The 23,162-nt window shown below is 39.1% G+C and overlaps 1 protein-coding gene across 10 annotated transcripts in view; it reads left to right on the top strand.

The window, feature by feature from the left end:
• The window catches only part of ARB2A (ARB2 cotranscriptional regulator A), a 377,086-nt gene that overhangs the window by 295,095 nt on the left and 58,829 nt on the right, over positions 1-23,162 (top strand). Inside the window, exon 11 of one of the 10 annotated variants that reach the window (XM_073344481.1) lies at positions 10,456-10,481. The exons of the other annotated variants lie outside the window; for them this stretch is intronic. Within the exon in view, the coding sequence (XP_073200582.1) occupies positions 10,456-10,466 (11 nt within the window). The 3' untranslated portion in view covers positions 10,467-10,481. Of the gene's footprint in view, positions 1-10,455; positions 10,482-23,162 lie in introns of those variants that run through there. 10 annotated transcript variants of the gene reach the window in all.

Here is a 23,162-nt window from a genome sequence, read left to right as displayed (position 1 = left end):
TGAAGCGTGGGTTGAGTTGTTGTATGAGAACTCAGCCAGAGACAGCAATGGGCGCCAATCAGTCTGATGGAAATTCAGGAAACAGTGGGGATATTTCTCCAAGGTCTGATTGACTCTTTCAGTTTGGTGATCAGTCTGAGGATGCTAGATTGTCGAGGTGAGGGCCTTGGTGATGAGAAGGTGAAGAAATTGCTTCTAGAATCAAGAAACAAACTGAGCATTTGATCCAAAATGATGCATGTCTGCATGCTGTGGTACCGAAAGACATGCTGTGGGAAAGCTTGTGTGGTTCCATGAGCAGATGGCACAATGTGGCACGGAATAAAATGGGCCATCTTGGTCAGGACATCCATGGCAGTAAGGATAACTGAGTGTCCTTGGGAGCATGGTAACTCCATTTAAAGTTCCTTGAGAGTGGGGAACAAGGACGCAGAGGTTTGGAGAGGCGCTGAAAGAGGACCAAAGGCCTTTCTCACAGTCTCTTCGGGCAGGCACAGAGGTCGCTTGACCTAACATAGTTTTTAACATTAGTTCATAGGGCCAGCCACCAGAAGTATCTAGAGATCAGGTTCTAGGTTTTAAATTGGCTGAAATGTCCTGCTGTAGGTGAGTCACGGCACAACCTTAGCACCTGAAGCAGGGAGTTGCTCTCAGGATCCATTTTACACCAGCATTATTCCCCAGAGATAATTTAACTTGGGTAGAGAAGCAGAAAAAGACAGATTGCGAAGGAGAGGTGTGCTCAGAGAGTTTAGTTACAGTGTCCTATTCCTCCATAAGAGAAAGGAACCTGCGGACTATCAGTTTGAGTATTGGATTTCTGTGCCAACAGTGGTGACCCTAGACATACACAAACTGAGCAGCTTCCTACATTGCCCACACAGAGAGTGTCAAATCCCCTTCCTTTCCTTGCTTCTGTGCATCTCTCCTTCTGGTAGCAGTGTTGCTGTACTGCTGAGCACAGCAGGACCGCTTGTGGCTAGCCACAGGCAGCAGCTGCTCCCAATCTCCTGCTGGCTGTCAGCTCTTCTTCCTCTTAGCTGCAGCAGTTTGTGAAAGTGCTCATTGCTCCCTGCTGCTGACAGGCCTCACATGCTACAGCAGGAGTATAACAGTAGCAGTTTCCACCCCCAGAACTAACAGCATCTTCTGGTTGGTCCTGACCTGGAACAGAAGGTGGAAGCCTGAAGGAGAGGAGAGAAGCTGGGGAAAGGAATTTGGAAAGAGGAGAAGGAAGGCTTGCCAAGTCTTGTTATTTTATCAATGATTGGTGATTTTCTTAAAGCTGCAGCTCCTGGAGTCATGTGATTACATGAGAATCTCAACTTACCTTAAAATAATAAGTTGGTAGCCCTCATGGTTGCAGAGAATAGATTGAAAATGTAAACCCTTAGAGGCTCAAAACACAGAAGGAAAATAAAATGAATCACCAATTCTAGTATTTTGTAAAATTTCGTGACTTTAAGCCATTTTCATAATTTTTTGGAACATGATTCATTATTTTTGTAGACACAAGCAAGTACAATACAGTACAGCAGAGCAGAGCTGGTCAAATAACACAAAAATGGTGTGGAAATATTTTGTGAATATTTATAAAAGTTGTATGTCAATAAAAGTGATGAGTTTAGTTTTCTGTTATTTATCAGGTAATATTATTAATTGTTTTGGCAATATTCAGAGAGCTGCCAGGTATCGATAATAATGTTGTAAAATCCCCAAGTTTGACTGATTTTCACACAAATAGTATTCTTCCAAAAACTGAACCAGAAGGATGCTTTTTTCTTCAAGTGATGGTTCCCAGTGTATTCCACTGAGGCTTATACATGCACACCATATACATGGAGTCAGGGAGTTTGAAAGTAGTGTCCATTGGTCCGCACATGTGTCCCAACTTCCATCTGAGGCAATAAAAGGTAGGGTAGACCAACTGCATCTCCAGTTCCTTCCCGCAGCCACATGGTCTGGGTCGGAACCTTCAGTGTCCTTGTCTCTGACACAGTTCCAATAAGTATAGTTGTAAATAGTTTTATCAGTTTTATCTCTTTTCACTAGTGTTATTTCTTAATTTTAGTAGTTACTAGTTTTAACATTTAAGTTTTAGAGTAGCCTTTGGGATTTTCCCCATCCCTCCTGTACCGCTGTCAGGTACCGGACTATGCCCAGAACTCTGGGCTTCAAACTCTGTGTCTCTTGCCCACGATCGTTCTCAGTCAGTGGCTACCACCAACACTGCATAGGAGAAGCTTACATCATGACTAAGTGCAGTATTTCCAGTCTTTCTCCAGCCATATCCGAGAAGGCTCAGCACTTCATCTCCAGAGGTATCTCATGGAGATGGGCATGAGACCACATTCGGACATTATTGATGTATTAAAAAGTTTGGTCACCTAAAGACAAACAATATTAATTTTGCTCCCTGTTTAGAAAACAATCACATACCATGAATAACAAATAGTAAATAGTCTAAGTGAACAGTTCACAAATACACCATCAGCCTAAATTTGTTCACATAACTGTTCAGTGAATACTTACAAATACATTGAAATCGAGATCAGACCATGAATTTGCTACCGAGAAAATGGGGTATATTTGTAATTAATATTATTCACAATGAATAAGTCTACTATCAATACATCACAATATAAAGCTATGCTCCTTGAAGTCTTTAAATCATGATTTGAGGACTTCAATAGCTCAGACATAGGTGAGAGGTTTTTCGCAGGAGTGGGTGGGTGAGATTCTGTGGCCTGCGTTGTGCAGGAGGTCAGACTAGATGATCATAATGGTCCCTTCTGACCTTAATATCTATGAATATCTATGAGCAAACAGAATGAAGTCTGGCCTTTTATCTGTGTTAATTCCAGGGCATCTCTCAGCAAGTGATTAACCATAATTGAGAGAAAAAAATATTGCTGACATTTTCCGTTTGATCTTGGGGCTCCAAAATAATTCTTCACTTAGGACACCAGCGCACCTAAAAGCAGCCCTGTGTGCACTTGCCAGCTGCAATTGTTGTGGCATTGATACACGCTGTTTCCAGGAAAGAAAGGAACGGATCAGTCTTGCATTTGCCACGTTTACTGGAGGGCCAAAGAATGGATTGGAATAATGATCTGGAATCATTAATGTTAAACAGACAAGATCAAAACACTACCTCATGAACCATTTTTTTGGTCCTCCCTAAAGTCAGATCCCCGAACTCCTACAAGTTTAGACGGTGGTATGCTTTAGTAAATGTGTGATGATAAAACTGCCAGATTGAAGGTTTCTTAAGTGCTGCTGTCCAAAATCACCAGCCATGCTTGAAACTAGTAATTCTTGACAGACTATACGCTCTCAGTATGTTACTTTTAGCTCCAGGTGGCAGAGCATATGCTTCAGTGCCAAAAGGTTTTTTTTGTTTTCGTTTTATTTGAGTGTGTCATAACTTCTCGCATTTTAATTTCCATCTCTTTCCCTACATCCCATCCCTCCTCTTTTTGGTGTTCAGTTCGTGCCAAAGAACTCCAATTCAAATAGTTTCAAAATTATTGTGTAAATATCTAGATTATTTAAGATCACCTGAGTACATAATTGAGGCCCCAAAAATATTCAATATAAAATGATACAATACTCAGTAAACATAGTCACATTTTAATTCACTACTTTTTTTTAAAGGATTAAATAAGAGAGAAGACATTTTGGCCTCAAAGGATTTGTGTCAGATTACCCCGTTAATCCAAAATATATATCCTATTAATCAGCCTTTATGAGTTAATACTCATTCCTGTGAAGTGCCGCATGCCTCCTAGGTGGTGTTTGAGTTTCATTAACTCCAATGGCAGGGGGAGGTGGAGATGCTCAACACTTTCCAGAAGGTGATTGGCACCTTGCAGGATTGGACCACCAAGTCCCTGACCAAGTTGACCAGGACAAGCAGGCGAATGATTGACAGACATATGGGTGAGTTTAAATGTCAGGCCATGTCTAGACTACAGAGTTAAGTTGACTTAAGTTATGTCAATAATCATTAACTGCTGTCAATAAATCACTTCTGCATGTTCACACAATGCTCCTTTTGTCTGTGGAGCGTGTCCACAGTTGATGCTCTAGCACGGACAGAGAGAGCAGTGCACTGTGGATAGCTATCCCACTGTGCAAATCACCACCTTCTCCCACTAGGAGTTCTGGGAATGGATCGCAGAGCATCATGGGTGCAGGATCACCACCCAATGATGCAGTTTTCTCATCCCATAATTCCAAGGGTTTCTGACTACATTTTGTGCCATTTTTCAACTGCCCCTTTAAGCTTTGCACCTGCCATCTCTGCCTGAAAGCATGGATCTTGCATTGCTCTTCAGTATTGTGATAGGTGTTATGAACACAACCTGGCTGATCCTGCAGTATTTCATGAGCTGAAAATTTTAATAGGATTCTTTGGTGCCTGCCCTGCTGTGTGCCATGGGAAGAAACAGTTAAAGATTGATGTTGGCATTTACTGTGCAGCTGCACATAGTCGTCCCCATTTTGGTGGGGGTCAGGAAACAAGAATTGAGTGATGGGATTGAATTGTGATGCAGGTATGGGATGACAAGCAGTGGCTGCAGAACTTTTGTATGTGCAAAGCCACCTTCCTTGAACTGTGTGTGGAGATCACCCTCACCCTGCAGTGTAAGGACACCAAAATGAGACTGGCCCTATTGGTGGAAAACCGTGCGATGATGGTTCTGTGGATGCTGGCAACTCCAGACTGCTATGGTCAGTCGCGAATCTGTTTGGAGTTGGGAAAGTCCCCTGGGGGGGGCGGTTGCAATGATGCGAGTGTGTAGGGCCATTAATTGCCTCCTGCTACAAAGGACTGTGACTCTAGGCAACGTGCGGGAAATAGTGGATGGCTTTGTGGCAGTGGGATTCCCTACCTGCGGCTGGGCAATAGATGACATGCATATGCCATTTTTGCCCCAAACCATTTTGCAATGGAGTATATCAACAGAAATGGCTACTTCTCTGTGGTATTTCAGATGCTGGTGGATCAATGGGGTCATTTCACTGACATTAACGTGGGGTGGTCAGGGAAGGTGCATGATGCACACAGCTTCAGGAATACTGGCCTGTATAGAAAATTGCATGCAGGGACTTTCTTCCCAGACCAGAAGATTCCAATAGAGGATGTGGAAATGCCCACAGTGATCCTGGGAGACCTAGCCTGCCCCTTGTTCCCATGGCACATGAAGCCTTACATCAGAAACCTTAACAGTAGCAAGGAGCACTTCAACAACAGACTCAGCAGGTGCAGAGTGACTGTAGAATGTTCATTTGGCAGATTAAAAGGTTGCTGGTGCTGCCTTTTTGGCATGTTAGGACATCAATAAGGAAAATACTTCCATGGTCGTAACAGCCTGCTGTGCTCTGCATAAGATTTGTGAAGCCAAGAGGGAAAAGCTTCCCCAAGGGTGGACCATTGAGGTGGATCACCTGGTGGTTGATTTTGAGCAGCCAGACACCAGGGCTATTAAAGGGGCCCAACAAGGGTCAATTTAATCAGGAAGGCTTTGAAGCGGCATTTTGACAATGAGCCCCAGTAATGTGTCTTTCTGTAATGCATTCAGCCAGGCATTGTTTATTTGCCACCTTGAATGACCCCTGTAATAATTCCTTCCTGAGCGTTAATTGTAGTCTGCAAATGTGCCGATTCCCACTGTGTATGAATTTCTGCTGCAACCACCTTGTAAATAAAGAATCACTGTCTTTGTAAGACTGCTCAGGGCAGCGGGGTAGAAACTGCTTACCAGAACTGCCATGATAGGCATTGTGGGACACCTCCTGGAGGCCACTTAGGGCAACATAAGCAAATGCAGTGTTTACACTGACATTGTGTCACTCTAACTTTGTTGCAAAAAGCTCTATGCTGCTCATTGGGGTGGTTTTAGTATGTAAGTGTAACAAGAGAGTTAAATTGGCAGGAGAAGCATTGTTGTATGTACACCTCCACTGTTTTGTCTATGAAACCTGACTGTGTAATATAGACAAGGCCTCAGGTTGCAATTTTATTAATTATACCTCAGCGTGGGGCATTACATTGCCCCCACTCCAGGTTTTGTGAACCAGGCGAATTGGTTCCAGGGCTTTTATCATGAACCACACAATAACTTGGGGTAGATTCTCCCTGATTCACCCCATGGACTCAAGTTAGTAGTGAAACTTCCTGTCCCAACACAGGCTCCATGTGGGCACCTACGACTCCCTGTACAGGTCTCGTTGCCTGGTCAGGGCCTAATACAAGTATTGGCGGAAGCAGCACAATAGCAGAGTACATGTTTTGCATGTATGAGTCCTTGGTTTTGATCCCTAGCATCTCCAAGAGAGGAAAGATGGTCTAGTGGTTAGAGTGGAAGCCTGAGCTGTGTGAGACCTTGGTTCCATTTCTGCTCTGCTACTGATGTCCTATGTAACCTTGACCAAGTCCCTTAGTCTCTGTGCCTCAATTCTTCATCTGTAAAATGGGGATAAGAGAGAAACCTCTACCTCTCAGGGTGTTTTGCAACTAGGTACATTAAAGATTGTGAGACACTCAGATACTGTGGTGATGGGTGCCATATAAATACCATAGCTAGAAACTATAGTATCTATGTTGATATTTCTTTTCCTTTTTTGTGTGCATCAGGAAGCAAATATATTAAACTATTTCCTTGACTACAAAGGAGGAAATTTGCTGTTTCTGTGAGAGTGCCCACAAATTGCATACTTAAAGACTAACATGGAGTGTAAAGCCACATTCTTAGCTCTGTAGGCTTTTTTCCCCCTCTTCAAATTAGCAATGCTTGACAGACCAAACATTACAGGTATCGAGACAAAAATGTATTCCTGCAGTTGAACATGAAATGGTTATACGCATATTTTGATTCATTTTTACTCTTTGAAAATTCTGCAGTCTTTTTCATTTTCACCAACATAAATTTTGCTTCATTTCTTTTATAAAGTATTGATTTTTTTTTTAGCTTCTTTCAGTTCTGCAGTTGTAGTTCCACTGAAGAAGACTAAAGACTAAAGGTCCCTTGATTTGATGTAGGGTTCAGTGGTGCTGGAACTAGAGGTGCTGGGGGAGCTGCTCCATCCTCTTGGCTTGACACACACCAAATACATAGTTTCCGTGGATTCTATCATTAGCACCCCCACTATAAAAATTGTTCCAGCACCCTGGTAGGGTTATAATTATAGTAGAATGTAAAGATCATGTCAGACAGTTAAGACACCATGTTTGATTGACATACCTTGAAATTGTAATAGTCTGGTGGGGCTCATTGTCTGGATTCTAGTAACTAATTTTTTAATCACCAATTTGTCATTGAAAAATTAGAAAAATAAAAAACCATCAACCTCTGTTTATGGAAGCTAATAAAAAAACAATGTTTTGTGTTCTCATGAACATGTACAGTACTTCTGCTGGATCTGTATTAGCTTTTCACTATGCAACCCTTCACAAATATAGCCATTTCTCTAAACATCAGTGTTGCCACTAAACAAACAGAAAAATAAGGGAGGAGGACATGACCATGCACTTTTAAATTTAGGTTAATATGAAGAGTGCAGGCTCAGTATCTTAAATTTGAATGTTGACCCTCTTTTTGTTTGTTTGTTTGTATGTTTGCATTGCGTATACCGATCTATTTTTCCTGCAGATTTTTAAACTGCATGGTATTAATTTTTTTAAAATGTCCACATGCAAACTGCCAAGAACTGGCATCTGGAAGACTTTTTCCTGACTGTGTATGGGCAGATTAAAACAGGATCCATGGATAGACACCCATAAGTTAGTGGGGGCCTGGACAGATCAGTGCATCAGGGCACAACAGAGCAGCATCGCCACACGTTGCTTGTTTCGGTTGGCAATTTGCCAACTGGGCTGCTTCAGTTAGAGGAATATCAAGGACTAAAGAGTGGGAAGAAGACCAGAATCTCATTCGGTGAGGCCAAATGGAAGTATCTGTACTAAGAGACCTGGATGAAAGAAAGAGTTGGTCATCCAAAGGTCACACTACTTTGCTGGAGGAAAAGGTGGGCATGATTTGTCTAGATCCATTCTTCTGACTCTGTGCTTAAGTGCAGATTCCAAATGTGGTTGGAAAATTATTGTTTTTATTATATTCTATCATTTACTATCTCTTAACACAATGAACATGAGGATAGTATTTGGTATTGATAATAGTGCTGGTGGTTTCCATGGTCAGAAAATGGTAATCTAGGCTCAGGACATTAGCTAATTGTTACAGGAGTTATGAAGGATTTTTTCCCATCATATACAGCATGTAGCACAGTTTGGGAGAGGAACATTTTGGAGATTTTTCACCTGCTTCTGAAAAATCAGATATTAGCAGCGTTACCAACTCCCATGATTTTATTGTGAGTCTTGTGACATTTGGTATTTTACCTAAAGCCCTAGCTCCTGGAGTTAAGTGATTATGTGAGAGACTTATCTTTCTTTTTAAAAAAAATCTAAGTTTTTAGCCCTCATGTTTGTGCAGAAAAGATTGAAAATATGCCTTGTGTATCCTAAGCAGTCAGAAACCAGAAGACAAATAATATCTCCCCCAACCAAATTCATTCTTTTTTAAAAATCTTGTGATTTTTAATCCAATTAATGGTTACTTGGACATTTTAGGTCGGCCATACTGTGTTAGTCAATTCTGGAGACAGAATACTGGCTTTAGAGTGATCAAAGTCTGGTCTACTGTGACAAATACTTTTGTTTCTGACAAATGTAGCCATTATCAGTGCACACTGCACAGGAACTTGCTGGCTTTATATATAGGTTGTTCTTTATAAAGCCACTTGTCTCCAACAAGTCTCTACCTTAAACTTCTCTGAACTCAGATGAGCATACTGGAAATGTTCACATTCTAAAATGACAACATATTTGAGTAACTGAAAAATAGAATGATTGATGCAAATAGTCAATAAGGCCCAGATTTTTATAGGTATTTAGGCATTGTGGTGCTCAGCATTGCAACACCTGATTTAGGCCTGGTTACACCCAAAAATTAGATCAATTTAGCTACATCATTCGGGGCTGCGAAAAATGTTGCACCTGTGCAACGTACTAGGTCAACCTAACCCACACGGTAGACACAGCTAGGTTGATGGAAGAACTCTTCTGTCAACCTAGCTATCGCTTGTTGGAGACGTGCGTAAACTGCATTGACGGAAGCAAACTACATTATGGCATTACAGCAACGTAGCTGTGCTATCATAGCCACTGACGTGTAGACATACCCTTAGGTGCCCAAATCAGTCACGTATTGCAACTATGTGCACCACAGAGCCAAAAGATCTTTAAAAATCTGGGCCTAATTCACTAGCAATTTCTTCACACACTTAGATCTTGAAGAGAAGTCATGCAAAACATAGCTATTCGAAATGTCTCCTTGCAGTGAAGATGAATATGCAGAGATATGAAGACAATGAATATTTTGTGCTATGTCCCAGGCAACAACTGAAGCAAATATTATTCATTTTCAAAATGTGTCAGGGACTAGATGGCTCAGAAAACTGATATTAGGGTATGGTGCCTTTCCCTTCTATGAGAGATGATCAGTTAAAAGCCAGCCCAAAGTTATTTCCATCGGTTAATTGTTTAGTGGCCTATGTGAAATGAATTGATCTCATGGAGCAAGTGTTTGACATCACAGTTCACGGCCTCTTGCAAAGGTTGAATGGACATGGAGAATGAAATACACCCTCCAGCTTAGAGGTGTTTTTTAAGGCTTGTTGAACACATTGGCAGTGTAGTGTAAGAAGCTTGCACTACTGCTGCCTGTACTGTAACTATTTTGTGGATAAGTAACTGCAGGCTCTAGGACTATCAATCCAGTATTTTTTAAGCATTTATTCCAAGGGGAACAGGAACATAATTTATATTGTATTGTAATTATTTTTATATCTCACTGAAGGTTCAATATTTGTACTTATCATTTTATAACTTGAATTCACCACTTAGTCCCTTCCTTAACTTGTCCTTTTTAGCATTTTTTTTTCTTGTAAAGGTAGTTGGATGCTTAAAGTGTAGTTTGCATGGTTACCAGTGACTGCGTCTTCAGTGCAGCAGCACCTCTCTACCTTCCAGCTGTTTAGCCAGTTTCTGGAAGTGGTCTTCGGTTCCATTAGGAGATTTTGCCTGCCCTTTGTCCAAGAAGTTCATAATGTAGGGGTACTTTTGGCTCCTCACTACTGAAGTCACAGGATGCATCAGTGGCCAAAAGCACCGTCTTCTATCTGTATTTGGCAAGCAATTTCAACCATTTCTCCTAGATGTGGTCCTCACCTCAATAGTCCTCTTTGTCACTTCTAGATTGAATTATTGCAAAGCGCTGTGTGTGACAAGGGAATATTTTGAACTCCATTTTGTTTTGTGTCTTTCATTTTTGTGCCCTGTCTTCCATTTGGTGTATGATAACTGCCATTTTGTGTTCTGTGTTGAAGAACCAGCCTGAGCTTGACGTGGTCAGTATATTCCAGAAACTTCCCTGTTTGAGAGGGGTATGGGACACCTCAGAGAGGACTGTCATTGAAAGAGCCATCAAGGGCCATCTACTTTGAATGACTATCAACAGCTGGCCCACCTCAGAGAACAATGGTTGTTTTCACATGGGATTTGCATGCGGAGGTCTGGAGGAGTATGTATAAGCCACTGAGATCAAGGTTTCTAGGTACTGTTTTTTGGGGTCTAAGACATGTCGGCAGCAGTGGCCCGGGTCCCTAGGAAGGGTGGCAAACACGAAGTCTGCAGCTGAGAATGTACCTTAGAGATCCAGAGCTAGGAACAGAGATCCGGTTCTGCCCAGACACAATGGGATCCAATGGTTGGTCCACTTACAACAGACTGATTTCCTTCCAGGGTGGGAATGGGCCAGGTTGTGACACTACTCTTAAAGAGCACAGGAAAGCTTCAGTTAGTCCAGTGTGACCACATAAATGGCAGTGTGTGTTATACCAGTGCTTTCACAACTGCACTAGTCTCCTGTTTACTTTTGGATGAAGTTCCAAATACTGACTTTTATCAGTAAACCTCCATGAGGCTTTGATCCTGACTATATAAGAACCAATCTTTCCATTGCACTGCTAGAGAGATAGCTAACAGTACAGTACCTAGTGCTGGATCTTTTGGGGGGCATTTTAGCACTACCATAATGCAACAAATAATTGAAATGTTTGTGATTTGATTCTTGAAATACTCTGTGCCCATTGGTGTAGTGGAGTCAGCTTTGTTGACCTTTAGGGCATGGTGCAATGCCCTTACCTTTCCAGTTTTTGTTGGGTGAGGGTTTGGTTCATTTTGTATGAGGTATTTGGAGCTAGAATGGTGGCATTAGAATTTTGCTTTTTTTTTTTTTTAACTTGGCTTTTAATGGCATTTGCTGTGTTAAAAGTTTGTACATGAACCCTGATACTCTGTAATTCAGTGCCTTTTCTAAATAATAAACTTGAATAAAGGTTTTCCGATATTCATCCCTGATGCTCCCATGTGTCAGCATTCTCCAAGCCTAAACCATTCCTAGAAGTTGACTGAACACCTTAGCATCCATACCCTTACCATCTATTGACACTCTGGGCACATCAGCTGTCGGGGCTGTGGACCTGGTGGGATGGATTTCAGCAGGAAGGTGGTTATGATTAAAAACTCCTGGTGTATTGGTATTCCAATTGGAATACTCTAAATTGTGTGCCCCCTTTTGCTGTTTCTAAGGGATCTGGCTGTAATTTAAGCAGCACAAACAAGACAGACCTGCTTGTACTGAGGAAGTGGAGGAGAAAAAAAAAGCTTGACCAAATATGGACATAGTTTAAACAAGTTTATAAATATATATAAATAAAAAACATTGAAGCTTCACAGAATGTAGAAGTTCAGTTAAGAAAGTAACTACACTTTAAATGCCTCTGAAAAACCCAGGTCCAAACCCAAATGTCAGAAAGAAAGGAAGGATGGTCAGTAGTTAACCTGGGACTCAAAAAACCTTAGTTCATTTCTATGCTCTGCCACAGATTTCCTGTGTGACCTTAGGCAAGTCCCTTAGTCTCACTGTGCATCAGTTCCCCATCTGTAAAATGGAAATAATAGTACATCCTTTCCCCACAGGGTTGTTGTAAGGATAAATGTGTTAAACACTGTGAGGCGCTTAGACATTATAATAATGGTGCCCTTACAAGTACCTAAGATAGTTAGAGCTAGACTGGGCATGTCTTTAGTGGGCTTGTCCTGACATTTTCTTCTCCTAGATAGCTTGCATGGGAAGGAAGAACCAAAGTGGAAAGATTTAGCAAAAACATGTACAACTGCTATGGAAACATCAATTAATATTTCTCAGGCACTTTTCTGTAAATATTAGACACAGCTGGTAATTGGAGAATCTACGGGAGCAGAAGAAGCAAGAAAAAAAGAAGTGGGGCAAAAATAAGTCCAGTCAAACACATATTGGCTTTAGATATCATGTGATGTGGGACTGAAGTGTCAGAAATGGTTCAAAATACATTTTAGAATGTGTAAGTTATGGCTGACTGAAAATATTTACAAATAAGGGATTGAATAAGTGTTTACTACTGTGCTCATTTTTATGGCAGACAAGTAAACGATGTGATATCCTTTAAAACAGTAAAATGGCAAAAAAAATTTAAAAATCTATAATTTTAATCAAAAGTTTGTTTCAGTCATTGAAATTCTGTTATTGCTGCTTACAAACATTAAAGTCAATCTAAACATCAGTAGCTTGCAAGATCAATATTTTTAATATGTTTGCATTGCAGTGCTGCAGATTTTTGGCTAATGGATCGCACCCATATTGATTTCCATGGGAAACGTTAGTCTGATACTGAAATAATTAAAAAAAAGCCAGGGATTATTGGTTTGGAATTTTGAAGGAGATAGAAGTATAAAAATTGGTTATTGACCAAATTGCTTGGGGTGAATGAACCTTGGGCACTTGCAATAAACTTGTAGCTCAGAGTCATTACTGAATACTACCTTAGTCCCTTAAACCTAAAATCAATCAATAACCTATTATAACAATGCAAATTGTGGTGAAATAACATACTTGGCATGTTAGAATAATATTATCTCAAGGCAGCAGGATATTCATAAGCATCTACATACATGTATTGCTAATAAATATCTACTGAAATGTACATAGCAATAGTTAATTTTGAGATTAAAATACTGAATTTGTTAATGTAAAAGTAGAATTTTAAAGTAACTGTTGAAAAGAAGATAAATAATAGTAGGGCTATTAAAAAGACTAAAATGATAGCCTAGTACTATAGTGAGAGCATTGCTCTAAACAGACAAGCATTACAATATTACTTTGCATCCTAATATTACAATATTATTTGTTGTGGGACAAATGTCAGACGAAAAACAATAGGATTCATCTATGTGGAAATAAAAATCTCTGGTTGGTTCTCAGGCATATGGAAAGAACATAAGCAAATAGGACATAAGGTCTCAGCAAGATATATACATACTTTGGAACCGACACCAAATTATTTTCCTCTTGTTTGTTTAACCTTTGGTATGGATTCAGGAGTTATATTAATGATCATTTCTTTTTATGTAGAGCCAGGTCATCAGCTAGTATAAAATGATTGGTGACTCCAATACAGCGATACCATTCTACCCCAGATGAGAATCTGTCTGGTAGGGTTTGTCTGCTCAGTGTGGTAATGCACACTGTGGGAATATGATTTCTAAAGTGCACTAATGTGTTGCTCAACAATTGGTCTTTGTAGACTCCGCTAGTGTGCACTAAAGGTTCCCTAGTGTGCTTTATTATAATACTGTTTCATTACATTATGGAACCTGTAGCGCGCACCAGCAGGGTCTACACAGACCAATTAATGCTCAACATGTTAGTGCGCTTTAGAAATCACACACCCAGAGAGAGCACTGCCCTACTGTGAAGACACGCCCTGAATCTCTCCTGGTTGGTCCTTATGTCAGATCCCAAGAAAAGTTTTATATTGGTTTGTAAAAAGGGAGAATAAAATACTAGTATTTGCCAGTTTGTGGATGATGTCCTTATGGAGGAAAAGAATTCAGTTTTAGGATAGTCATTTTTACATGAATAGAAATCAATTCTTGGTCTTTAATAGATTTCATTTTTACAATGTAAAATAAAAAAAGCTATTTTTATACATTTTAAATTGATAATAGAACTTTTAACTACTTAGTACTCATTATGGAGGGCCTGAACCTGTTCCTGTTGAAGTCAGTGGTGGTTATATCATCGTCTTGAGTCAGAAGAGTGGCAGACCCTTGTATAGCATTCTTTATCTTAGGAAATACATAGGCATGTTAGTGACATTTAAAAAAAAAAAAAAAAAACTTCTAAGTTGAAAGACGGAGAGTCTACCCAAAACAAGTAAGAACAAGCAAGTAAGAACCAGAACTAGAATTGGAACTTAGGATGTCCTCTCTTCTACCCTGACACTGCTTTCTAGATAGCAAATCTTCCAAACCTCTCTGCTCCTTATTAAGTCCTTCCAAGCCACTCGACCATATCTATCATCCTGACCAAATGGTTTTTCTCACCTGGCCTATTTCATCCATTCTGAGGAGGTACCACAAATGTAGCCAGAAATATTGAAGCTAAAATACTTGTCTAACACAGCACTGTAGCTTCCCCTATCAGTTAGGTTGTGATTCGTTCCACCATAAAAACCCTGTTATTTTGATGTTACACACGTATTATAAGTCATGTCTCATTGTGGTATCGGTGTCATTATGTCAAAATAAAACATTTCCTAAATCCATTTCCCTCATCAGTGAATGAATCAATTTACATGATGTGGCAAATTGCCAGCACTACTATGATGGGTCTCACGCTTTCTCTTCTTGGGGGGGGGTTCAGAGCAACATTTTTTGCCCCTGAACTGGGGTATTAACTGCCCCACTAGTGTCCTAGAAGAGGGGAGTGGAGAGGGAGGGACCCGGGTCCGCCCTCTACTCTGGGTCCCAGCCCAGGGGCCCTAGGGATAGCGGTAAACCACTAGAACTAGCGGTTCCTTCCCCTGGGCTACTTCCCTCTGCTGCCCTCCCTCTGCACAAACCAGGTGTCCCTTTACCTAGGGTCTTGGTCTTCTTAGCCCACTGCAGCAATTCTCCAAACTCTCCTCTCCTTCCCTCCAAACTGCTCTCTGCTCCACCACCAATCCACTCTGCTTCAACTCCTCCTCTTGTCTGATTGAAGCAGGGAGTTTTTTCCACTGAATGCATCCGATGAAGTGAGCTGTAGCTAACGGAAGCTTATGCTCAAATAAATTTGTTCGTCTCTAAGGTGCCACAAGTACTCCTTTTCTTTTTGCGAATACAGACTAACACGGCTGCTACGCTGAAATTTATCATGTGATTGGCTTCGGGTGCTTTAATTAATTTATAGCAAACTTCCCTCTACAGGGAATAAGGCTCCCTTCTAACATTCTCCTGCTGCCCTCTGGCCATGCTGTATCACAATGAGTTACCCAAAGCCCAGGGCAAATCATAGACTAATTGTTAATGCTTACAGAAACATCTCAGTAAAAAGATGCCTTTTGCATCCCATTATAGAAGTGCTCTGTCTCTAATAGATTCCCAGTGGGAGTCAAATCCAAAAACTGCATCCCACCACTGAGAAGCGCTGTTACTTACGCCTTCTGAATTCCACCCTGGGACCAATAGCTGAAATGGGCAAGTTATCCAGTGAAAATTATTTTCATATGAGTTCTATAAATATTTATCAAATTTATATTAAAGCAATTGATAGCTTACTGTTAAAGATATTAATAGTAAGATGGGGCATGGTGTTTAGATTATATGATTCAAATTTCCTAGCTGGCTATTTTCACATTTTCTTTTTTTTAAAACATTTTCTTTTCCATTTTACTTAACAAGGAACATGGCATTTGTCCATCAATGGAAGAGAGGATGGAATACATCACAATCACTGTGCGTAAAACTACAGCGCATGCACAGAACACATTATATACAGAACTTCGCATAAATCTTGTGGAGCATGGCTTCTCAAATTTGCTTCCCAGTTTAGCTAGATATGTCTGATAACAGGCAGATTGCCACATGCTTATAGGATCTCAGAGCATTGAGATCTTTTGGGAATAACTATCAACAAGGTCTTTATTTCCTCAGTATATTAGTCAATGGCACCCCATGGTGTGTGGAGGTCACCTATGTAGTTATTCTTTGCATCAGTTATTTTTGCATAATTTATATCTCCCAAATTTACTCAAGCCATTTATTTAGGATAGAACAACCATTCACTTTCAGTGACAGTTCACACTGGACTGCAATATGAAAATGTAAGTTCCAGTGATTTACAATGCACAAGCAGTCTGCTGAATCTATGTAGAGCCTGTTGACTTCACTTAGGTTCTTTGCAGGCACAACAGTCCCCCGTGCATTTTAAATTGCAGGATTTGGCCTAATTCTGAATTCTGTACAGTTATACTTTTTCTTGACTTGGGAATCTTGCAGAGCAGCCAGTGGGTTGGAGGGAACATTGCTGTTGATGGCCTTGATAGTGCCTATATGGGGTATTTATGTGTCCCTGGCAGAGGCTGATGGGAATTGATATTGGCTAGGGTGCCAGTGAAGGGTTACTTTCCACCTGGGCATGGCGAAGTTGCTGGACCCCCTTAAATGTGTATTCCCAGACTCTAATGTGGAGAGATTTATAGGTGCATGATAGAGAGGGCTAAAAACACGCCTCTGTCCTGTTTCCCACAGTCAAGCTTAACTGAAAGGGTGTTACCAAGTGGGCTACAGAGGGAAGCAGCAGTTTTCATTAGAATCAAGTTTGTTCTGTTCTTAGTTTATTGTATTTTAGTTATCTTCCTTAAATGCTGATAGACCTGGTAACAATTTTTAAATGAAAAGCATTTTAGTAAAAAAAGGAATTTCATCCAAAAAAGTGGATATTTTTGCACACACAAAAAATCATTTTCAAAATAACATTTTACTGAAAAACTCAGTATTTTTTTATTTTCAAGAAATTATTCATTTCAAAATGATGATAAAATGTGAAATCATTTTCTCCACTAGAAATATGGAAAAAATAACACTTTCATTTTTTGAAAGTAACACTTTTTCTCATACCTTTTAACTTTCTCTCTCTCTCGTTCTCTAAATTAGAGCAAGGAACAAAAAATAATACTTTCCTTTTTTTTTCCAGTGAAAAATGAAAAAGTAGAGAAAATGGGCTTTTCCCCCTCATTTTCTTTTACTTGTAACTTTTAAAACTTTTGTCTAATTGAAAAAGGAGAAAGAAAATAAAAAGTGAGACCAGGTTGTTTCCCCCTACTTTGTCTCAAATTTTTAATTTTCCTCACCATTTTTTTAATAAAAAAGGAGACTTTTTTAAAATTAAGAAATAACAGGATTTGAATAAAATAGGATTTGAATTAAAAAAACCCCAAATTTTAACATTTTGTAAATATATATATATATATTTAATTTACACACAAAAAAGAAAAGAGCAGTTCTGACCAGTCTTGGGACTTATATACTATAATGCAACTTACTTTACATACATTTTTTACACATTATCATAAAATGGGACAATCAAACTAAAGAGAAAAGGAAGATTTGTGGAGAGATTTTAAAAGAAGTGACTGCTGCAAAGAATGGAATGGATTCTTGATAGTCACAAATCCTCATAACAAATTAAATTAAAGGAAAGGAAGAGAAGAAGAGGTTATGGCTGAAGTAAAACAGTTAGTAAGTAGGACTAACATATTGAAAGAGCTGGTATTGCAAGTCCATGGACAAGACTGGTAACCAGAGGTAAGATTATATGCTGTGCCTTTTAGGCTTGGTCCACATGGGGCCATTTCCCAGCATAGCTATGTTGTTATAGAAATAGCGTTCCAGAATAAAAGTGATCGTATTCTGGAATAATTACTCTGCTTTCAAAGTAAAGTAACTATTCTAGAACACAATCAGTTTCATTCTGGAATAATGTCCACATGGAGGAGTTATACCAGGATAGTAAAACAATACTGAAATAACAATAGCAGAATAGTTATCCCACTATAGCTATTCTGGGAAATTTTATCCGTGAATACAAGGCGTTAGAGACTCAGCACAGAACATGCAACCCAGGATGGGGTGCTAAGACTTTGGATCTTCTGATTCGAGACTGTTTCTGAGGCCAGAGTGGCCCTTGATGTAATTTAGACAGCTCTCAAACCTAAATTATAGCAGCCTTCTTGACTGCCCAAAATCCCCACTGCAATGCCCTGACACACACACACCCCTTCCCTCACCATGCCAGAGCTTTTGAGGTGGTCCCTGCAGGGCAGCTGGTAGCCCTTAGTTTCCATGCCAGGAGAATTTTCCAGTGGCTGTATCTGAGACTTTTGGAGCCCTTTTACGCTGCTCTTGTTACTTTACCCAGTAAAGGAACCAGAGAGGGGGTGAGAATCTCATCCCAGGAAGGCAATTGTGAATTAGATTTAGACATGAATAAATTGCCAATGAAAGTGATGGGAATAATATACAATCCTGCTTCCTGGAGTGATAGGATAGCATGGCCACAGAATTCTAAACACAAATTCCCGCACACTGAGTTGAGACTATAACCCATATATGGAGTATATATCAAAGTGTATTACAGGGTTTTAGCTACATATCTTGCCTTGACTTTAATGGGCATCATGTGGCTAAAATTTTTAAGCAATGTTGTAAAGATTTAGATGATATTCACTTCAGTTTGAGACACTGTATAAAATCACAGTTTGGGTGCATGGTATAATAGCCATCATTTTCTGAATTTTCCCACCATTAATGTGGGAGCTGTACATAGCAGATGAGCTAAACATGATTATGTTTCAACAGAACAGATAATAGAAGCTACATTGACTTTAGGATAAAAATAACTTCTAACATTTAGGACTCTTGAAAGACCAGCAATTCACTTCTATTCATTTCTGTTTCCCACAGAGTAAACCATGTACCTCAGCATGAATCCAATGTACATATCTTAAATTTATAATCCAATTTTATATATAAAAGACAAAACCTTTACTCTGCAAATATACTTTCCCTTGTGCTCTGTATGTTCAAATAGTTGACTCATATTGGTATGTGGTGACATCAAAGGTTTTGTTTTTTGGGGTTTTTTTGCCATGAGTTTGTAATGGCTGTATTAACTTTAAGGGGAGAAATCATTGGTGAGTTACTCAGATTTTTCCAAGAGAGTGTCAATAAAAGCTTTAAACCACATCACACCATCATGATTTTTGCATATGCACCACCTGAGAGAGAGAAACTGTATTAGGAATGTTTTAGACATTTGTAAACACTATTGAGATTATTATTTGTCTCTCTCCACCTATAGAAGTAGTTGTCTGAATGCATCCTTAATTACCATGAATCCACCTGTATGTGGCTTTGAGGAAACCTTAAAAACCTGTATGAATTATTTAAAATAGCTTTCTGTACCTACAAAGCTCAGCACTTTAAAGTTAAATATCTCAGGACTTTGTTGAAATCCTACAATCAGCCTTCTATTCAGTAGTAATATATTGGCTTCTTCAGCTTTAGCATATGATAATATGGTTGTATTGGTGTCAAGTTGCAAGAGGGTAATTATTTCCACTGATACTATTTCCACTCATAAAACCCTAAGATAGCATGTAAAATTGGAGAGCACATTGCATTGGTTGGGCAAGATTTTCATTATTATACAAGAGTTTAGCAAGGTGGGTTTTTTTGTTTAAAAGAAGAATCTTTAAAAATTCTCTTACTAAAATGCAGAAAAAAATATTTATTTGTATCATTTTGCAGTAAAAGGTTTTAGGAAAATGTAATGTGCAGTATAACTCTGATTCAGCAAATCACTTAGGGCTCAATTCTATAAGGTGCTGTGCACCCTTTATCGCCCCCTGAATATGAGTTGAGGGTGCTGAGCACCTTTTAGGATTGATTCCTCAGGCACTTATGTAAAGATAAGCATGGGCTTAAGCACTTTGCTGAATTGAGGCCCATAGGGCTAAATTTTCAAAAATTACATGTATGTGTGTGCAAAATAGGTAATTCTGTATGTAATTCCCAGTTTCCCATTGTGTCATTATCGTTGCCTAGCTATTTTGTACATGCAGTTTATGCACATACATTTGAAAACTTAGCCTTATAAATAATACGATTCTAAAATGTTGAAGTTGTATGGGGCCACTGTATATTGTTATTGTTGAAGCAATATACACAAAGAAAAGCAGCTACAACAAAAAAAGAACAGTTTTCTAACATTTAAAAACACAAGTGAATCAACAGAGTAAAACTTCTTAAGTACATTCTGCAAAGTTTTTAAAAGTTAATTACTGTTAACTAAAAGAAATAAGAAAGCAATATTCTATTGTGATTATGTAAGAATACAATAATACAAAAATGCCAGCATGGATACAGGTGTTAGAATTACATCACGTTTATTTTTATTATACTTGCTTTCTGTTGTAATGGGAAGAAATTGATTCCAAATCTGTTTTCTTGACCCCCTACGCCATACACGTTAGAGCCTAACCTTAAATGATGTTTCTACAGTCTCGGCTGTATTTACAGTAATTATATGCATAATGTAGCGTATTATGGTCCGGACTTCCTGTTTAATCAGTACAGAGCTTCTTACAAGTGCAGCTGAAAAGGGCAAACAAAATTAAAGCTTTATATACCAAAACAAGTTTGATTTGCTAAGCTCCCAGCATTCCAAAGTACACAAATTTGTTCCACTAAGTTTTGCGATGGCTTGCAGATGGGCAATGATTAATCAGAGAGCTAACTGTGAAGTAGTTTGCAATTAAACTGGAAAGCTCTGAAGCATGCTAATTGAATCAGAAAATTAGAGACACTGAACAGTAATTGGCTATTTCTCATGCAGCAGGTGCCAGGCTACTCATCTGTGGAACAAGGTATTTAAGGCACATTAGCACTAGTAAAAATACTTCTTGATATGGAACAGTTAGATTTTCTGCTCATTTTCACCATGGATGTCAAAACATACAGCTGTGATGTCTAGTGCTAACAATTCACATTTTAAGAGTTTCACAAAGATAAACATATGGGAGGCTAGCACCATGCAAGACTATATGTACATAGTGTTCGAGTGAGACTGAAATTGCGGTTCACTGCAACCTCACTAGTTCACTCTGATGAGGAAACTCATTGTAAACTCCTGAATTTTGTTAAAAAGCAGATATGTAAATGAACAAAAATGCATTACAAGGTGTACTTTGTTGCTTAATTTGTAGCAACTAGTTTTAATTATTGATTACGATGCTCCACAATGTGCTAATAAGTGTACTGTGATATATTGCTGTCTGGTCCAGTAACTAGGGCACAGGATAGAGACTCAGGAGAGCTGGACTCTGGCCATTGACTGGGTCTATCACTTACACACTGGGCAAGTTAATACGCCACTTTGTGCCTCCATTTCCACATTTAACCCCTCTCCCCTAACCCCTCTCCCCTCCCTTCCCCCGCCACCCCTTTTGTACTGCCTTTTGAAATCTGCCCACAGAAAAGTGGTATATAAGTACTAAATAATATTAACATAAGATTTCACTGCAGTATTCTGCTACTAAATCTTTGCTGAAAAGTGAGGAGACTGCATTTTGTGCTCTTTATAAAGCTAACAGATTAATGGAGTATGGATTAGTGAGGTTCTGCTGAATTGCATCAATAAATACAATTACTTTTTTGTTGCATTTTTCTGCAGATTTAAAAATGTGTAAATTTTTAGTTGAATATTAGTTCAAGCCATCGACAGCATAAATCTAATACTGCTGTGAGCTTAGTAGATGCATAAAGCCAATTCATATCATGCCTCAGCATGAGTTTATATCTTCTAATTAGTACCACCATTTTATAGAGAGAGCACATGCTATGAAAGTTTGTTTGTCGTGCCAACAGGGACCAGAGCATGTACAGTAGTTTTTCTCTGGTAGAATGATAGTGCTGTATGAGCACAAAAGACTTGTAACCTAAGCAGTAGGTAATCAGGAAAGAATGAGATTTAATAAGTGCAATTGTGGAGAGTTCTATAAAGATATAACCATCTTCAAATTAACTTGGGTGGGGCACATAATTTCTTCCTGCATACCTAATTAGAGTTCAGAATTCTTATTAGAAAGTGACATAAAAAAGTATTAAAACAGAAATTCACTGCCTCATACTACTCTGACTATTGAGAAGTAGAATATTACAGTATTCAGATGCTAATCATATCATTTAGCAGTTGACTGCAGAAAGTAGTGTATTTGAACTGAAAGACATAAATTATAAATTGTAAACAGTACATGGGGGATATGTTATAACTGTGTCTCATTTAAATTAAGGCAGGGAGTTTTCTCTGAAGCAGATTATGTGCCTTCATTAAGTTTTAAAGTCTCCTTCATAATGTTTTATTAAGATCACTTGGCAACATGCTACCAAAACTGGGTTTTAGCAGTACGGAATAGTGAAAAAGACTGCAGTAGTGCTGCATGTTATGTACTTCATATCTTTAAATGTTGTTTACACACTTTCCAACTAAGTTATAGCACACACACCTTTGTGACTCTTCCCTTTTATTTCCCCCCTCAAAAAAATTTAAAAAATCATGATGTTTTTGCTTTCTTTACTTGAAAGTGGCTCCAAAAACATTTACATGATCAATGTCTGTTGCTTGAGGGGTAAAATTTGCTCTTCCATGGACAAGTGAGAACATATTGATCATTTTATTCTATTTGCTATTTCTAAATTCAATATACCTCTTGAGTCGATAAGCGAGATCTAGAGCGTATTCTTTTTGTGTGCGTGTGTGCCTGCTTGTAGCTTGTTCTCAAGATCCAAGATACATTTTTGATTAATCACGAATGCTCTGGGGTCATGGAGAGCAAATGTGTTTGTGGAGTGTCAGCTGATGCTGTCAGATAAATGTCTTAAGCTTAGCCAGGGTTCATGCCCCAGCTTTAGGCTGTGCCAAATGTCTCCCCTTGTTGAGAAAGATAACAGCTACACTGGAGGCGACTGAGCTGTTTGTTCACTGAAAGGGCTGACCTTGCCATATGGGGCTACAATCAGGTGAAAGAAATAGTGTAGATGTTTTAATTGAAATTACAAATCTGAACTTTTTAAATTGTACTCAAACTTAAGGCAGATGATTTTTGTGTTC

The sequence above is a fragment of the Lepidochelys kempii genome, chromosome 5, assembly GCF_965140265.1.
Source record: "Lepidochelys kempii isolate rLepKem1 chromosome 5, rLepKem1.hap2, whole genome shotgun sequence".
NCBI lineage: Eukaryota > Metazoa > Chordata > Testudines > Cheloniidae > Lepidochelys > Lepidochelys kempii.
This window is presented reverse-complemented; position numbering and strand designations above follow the sequence as displayed.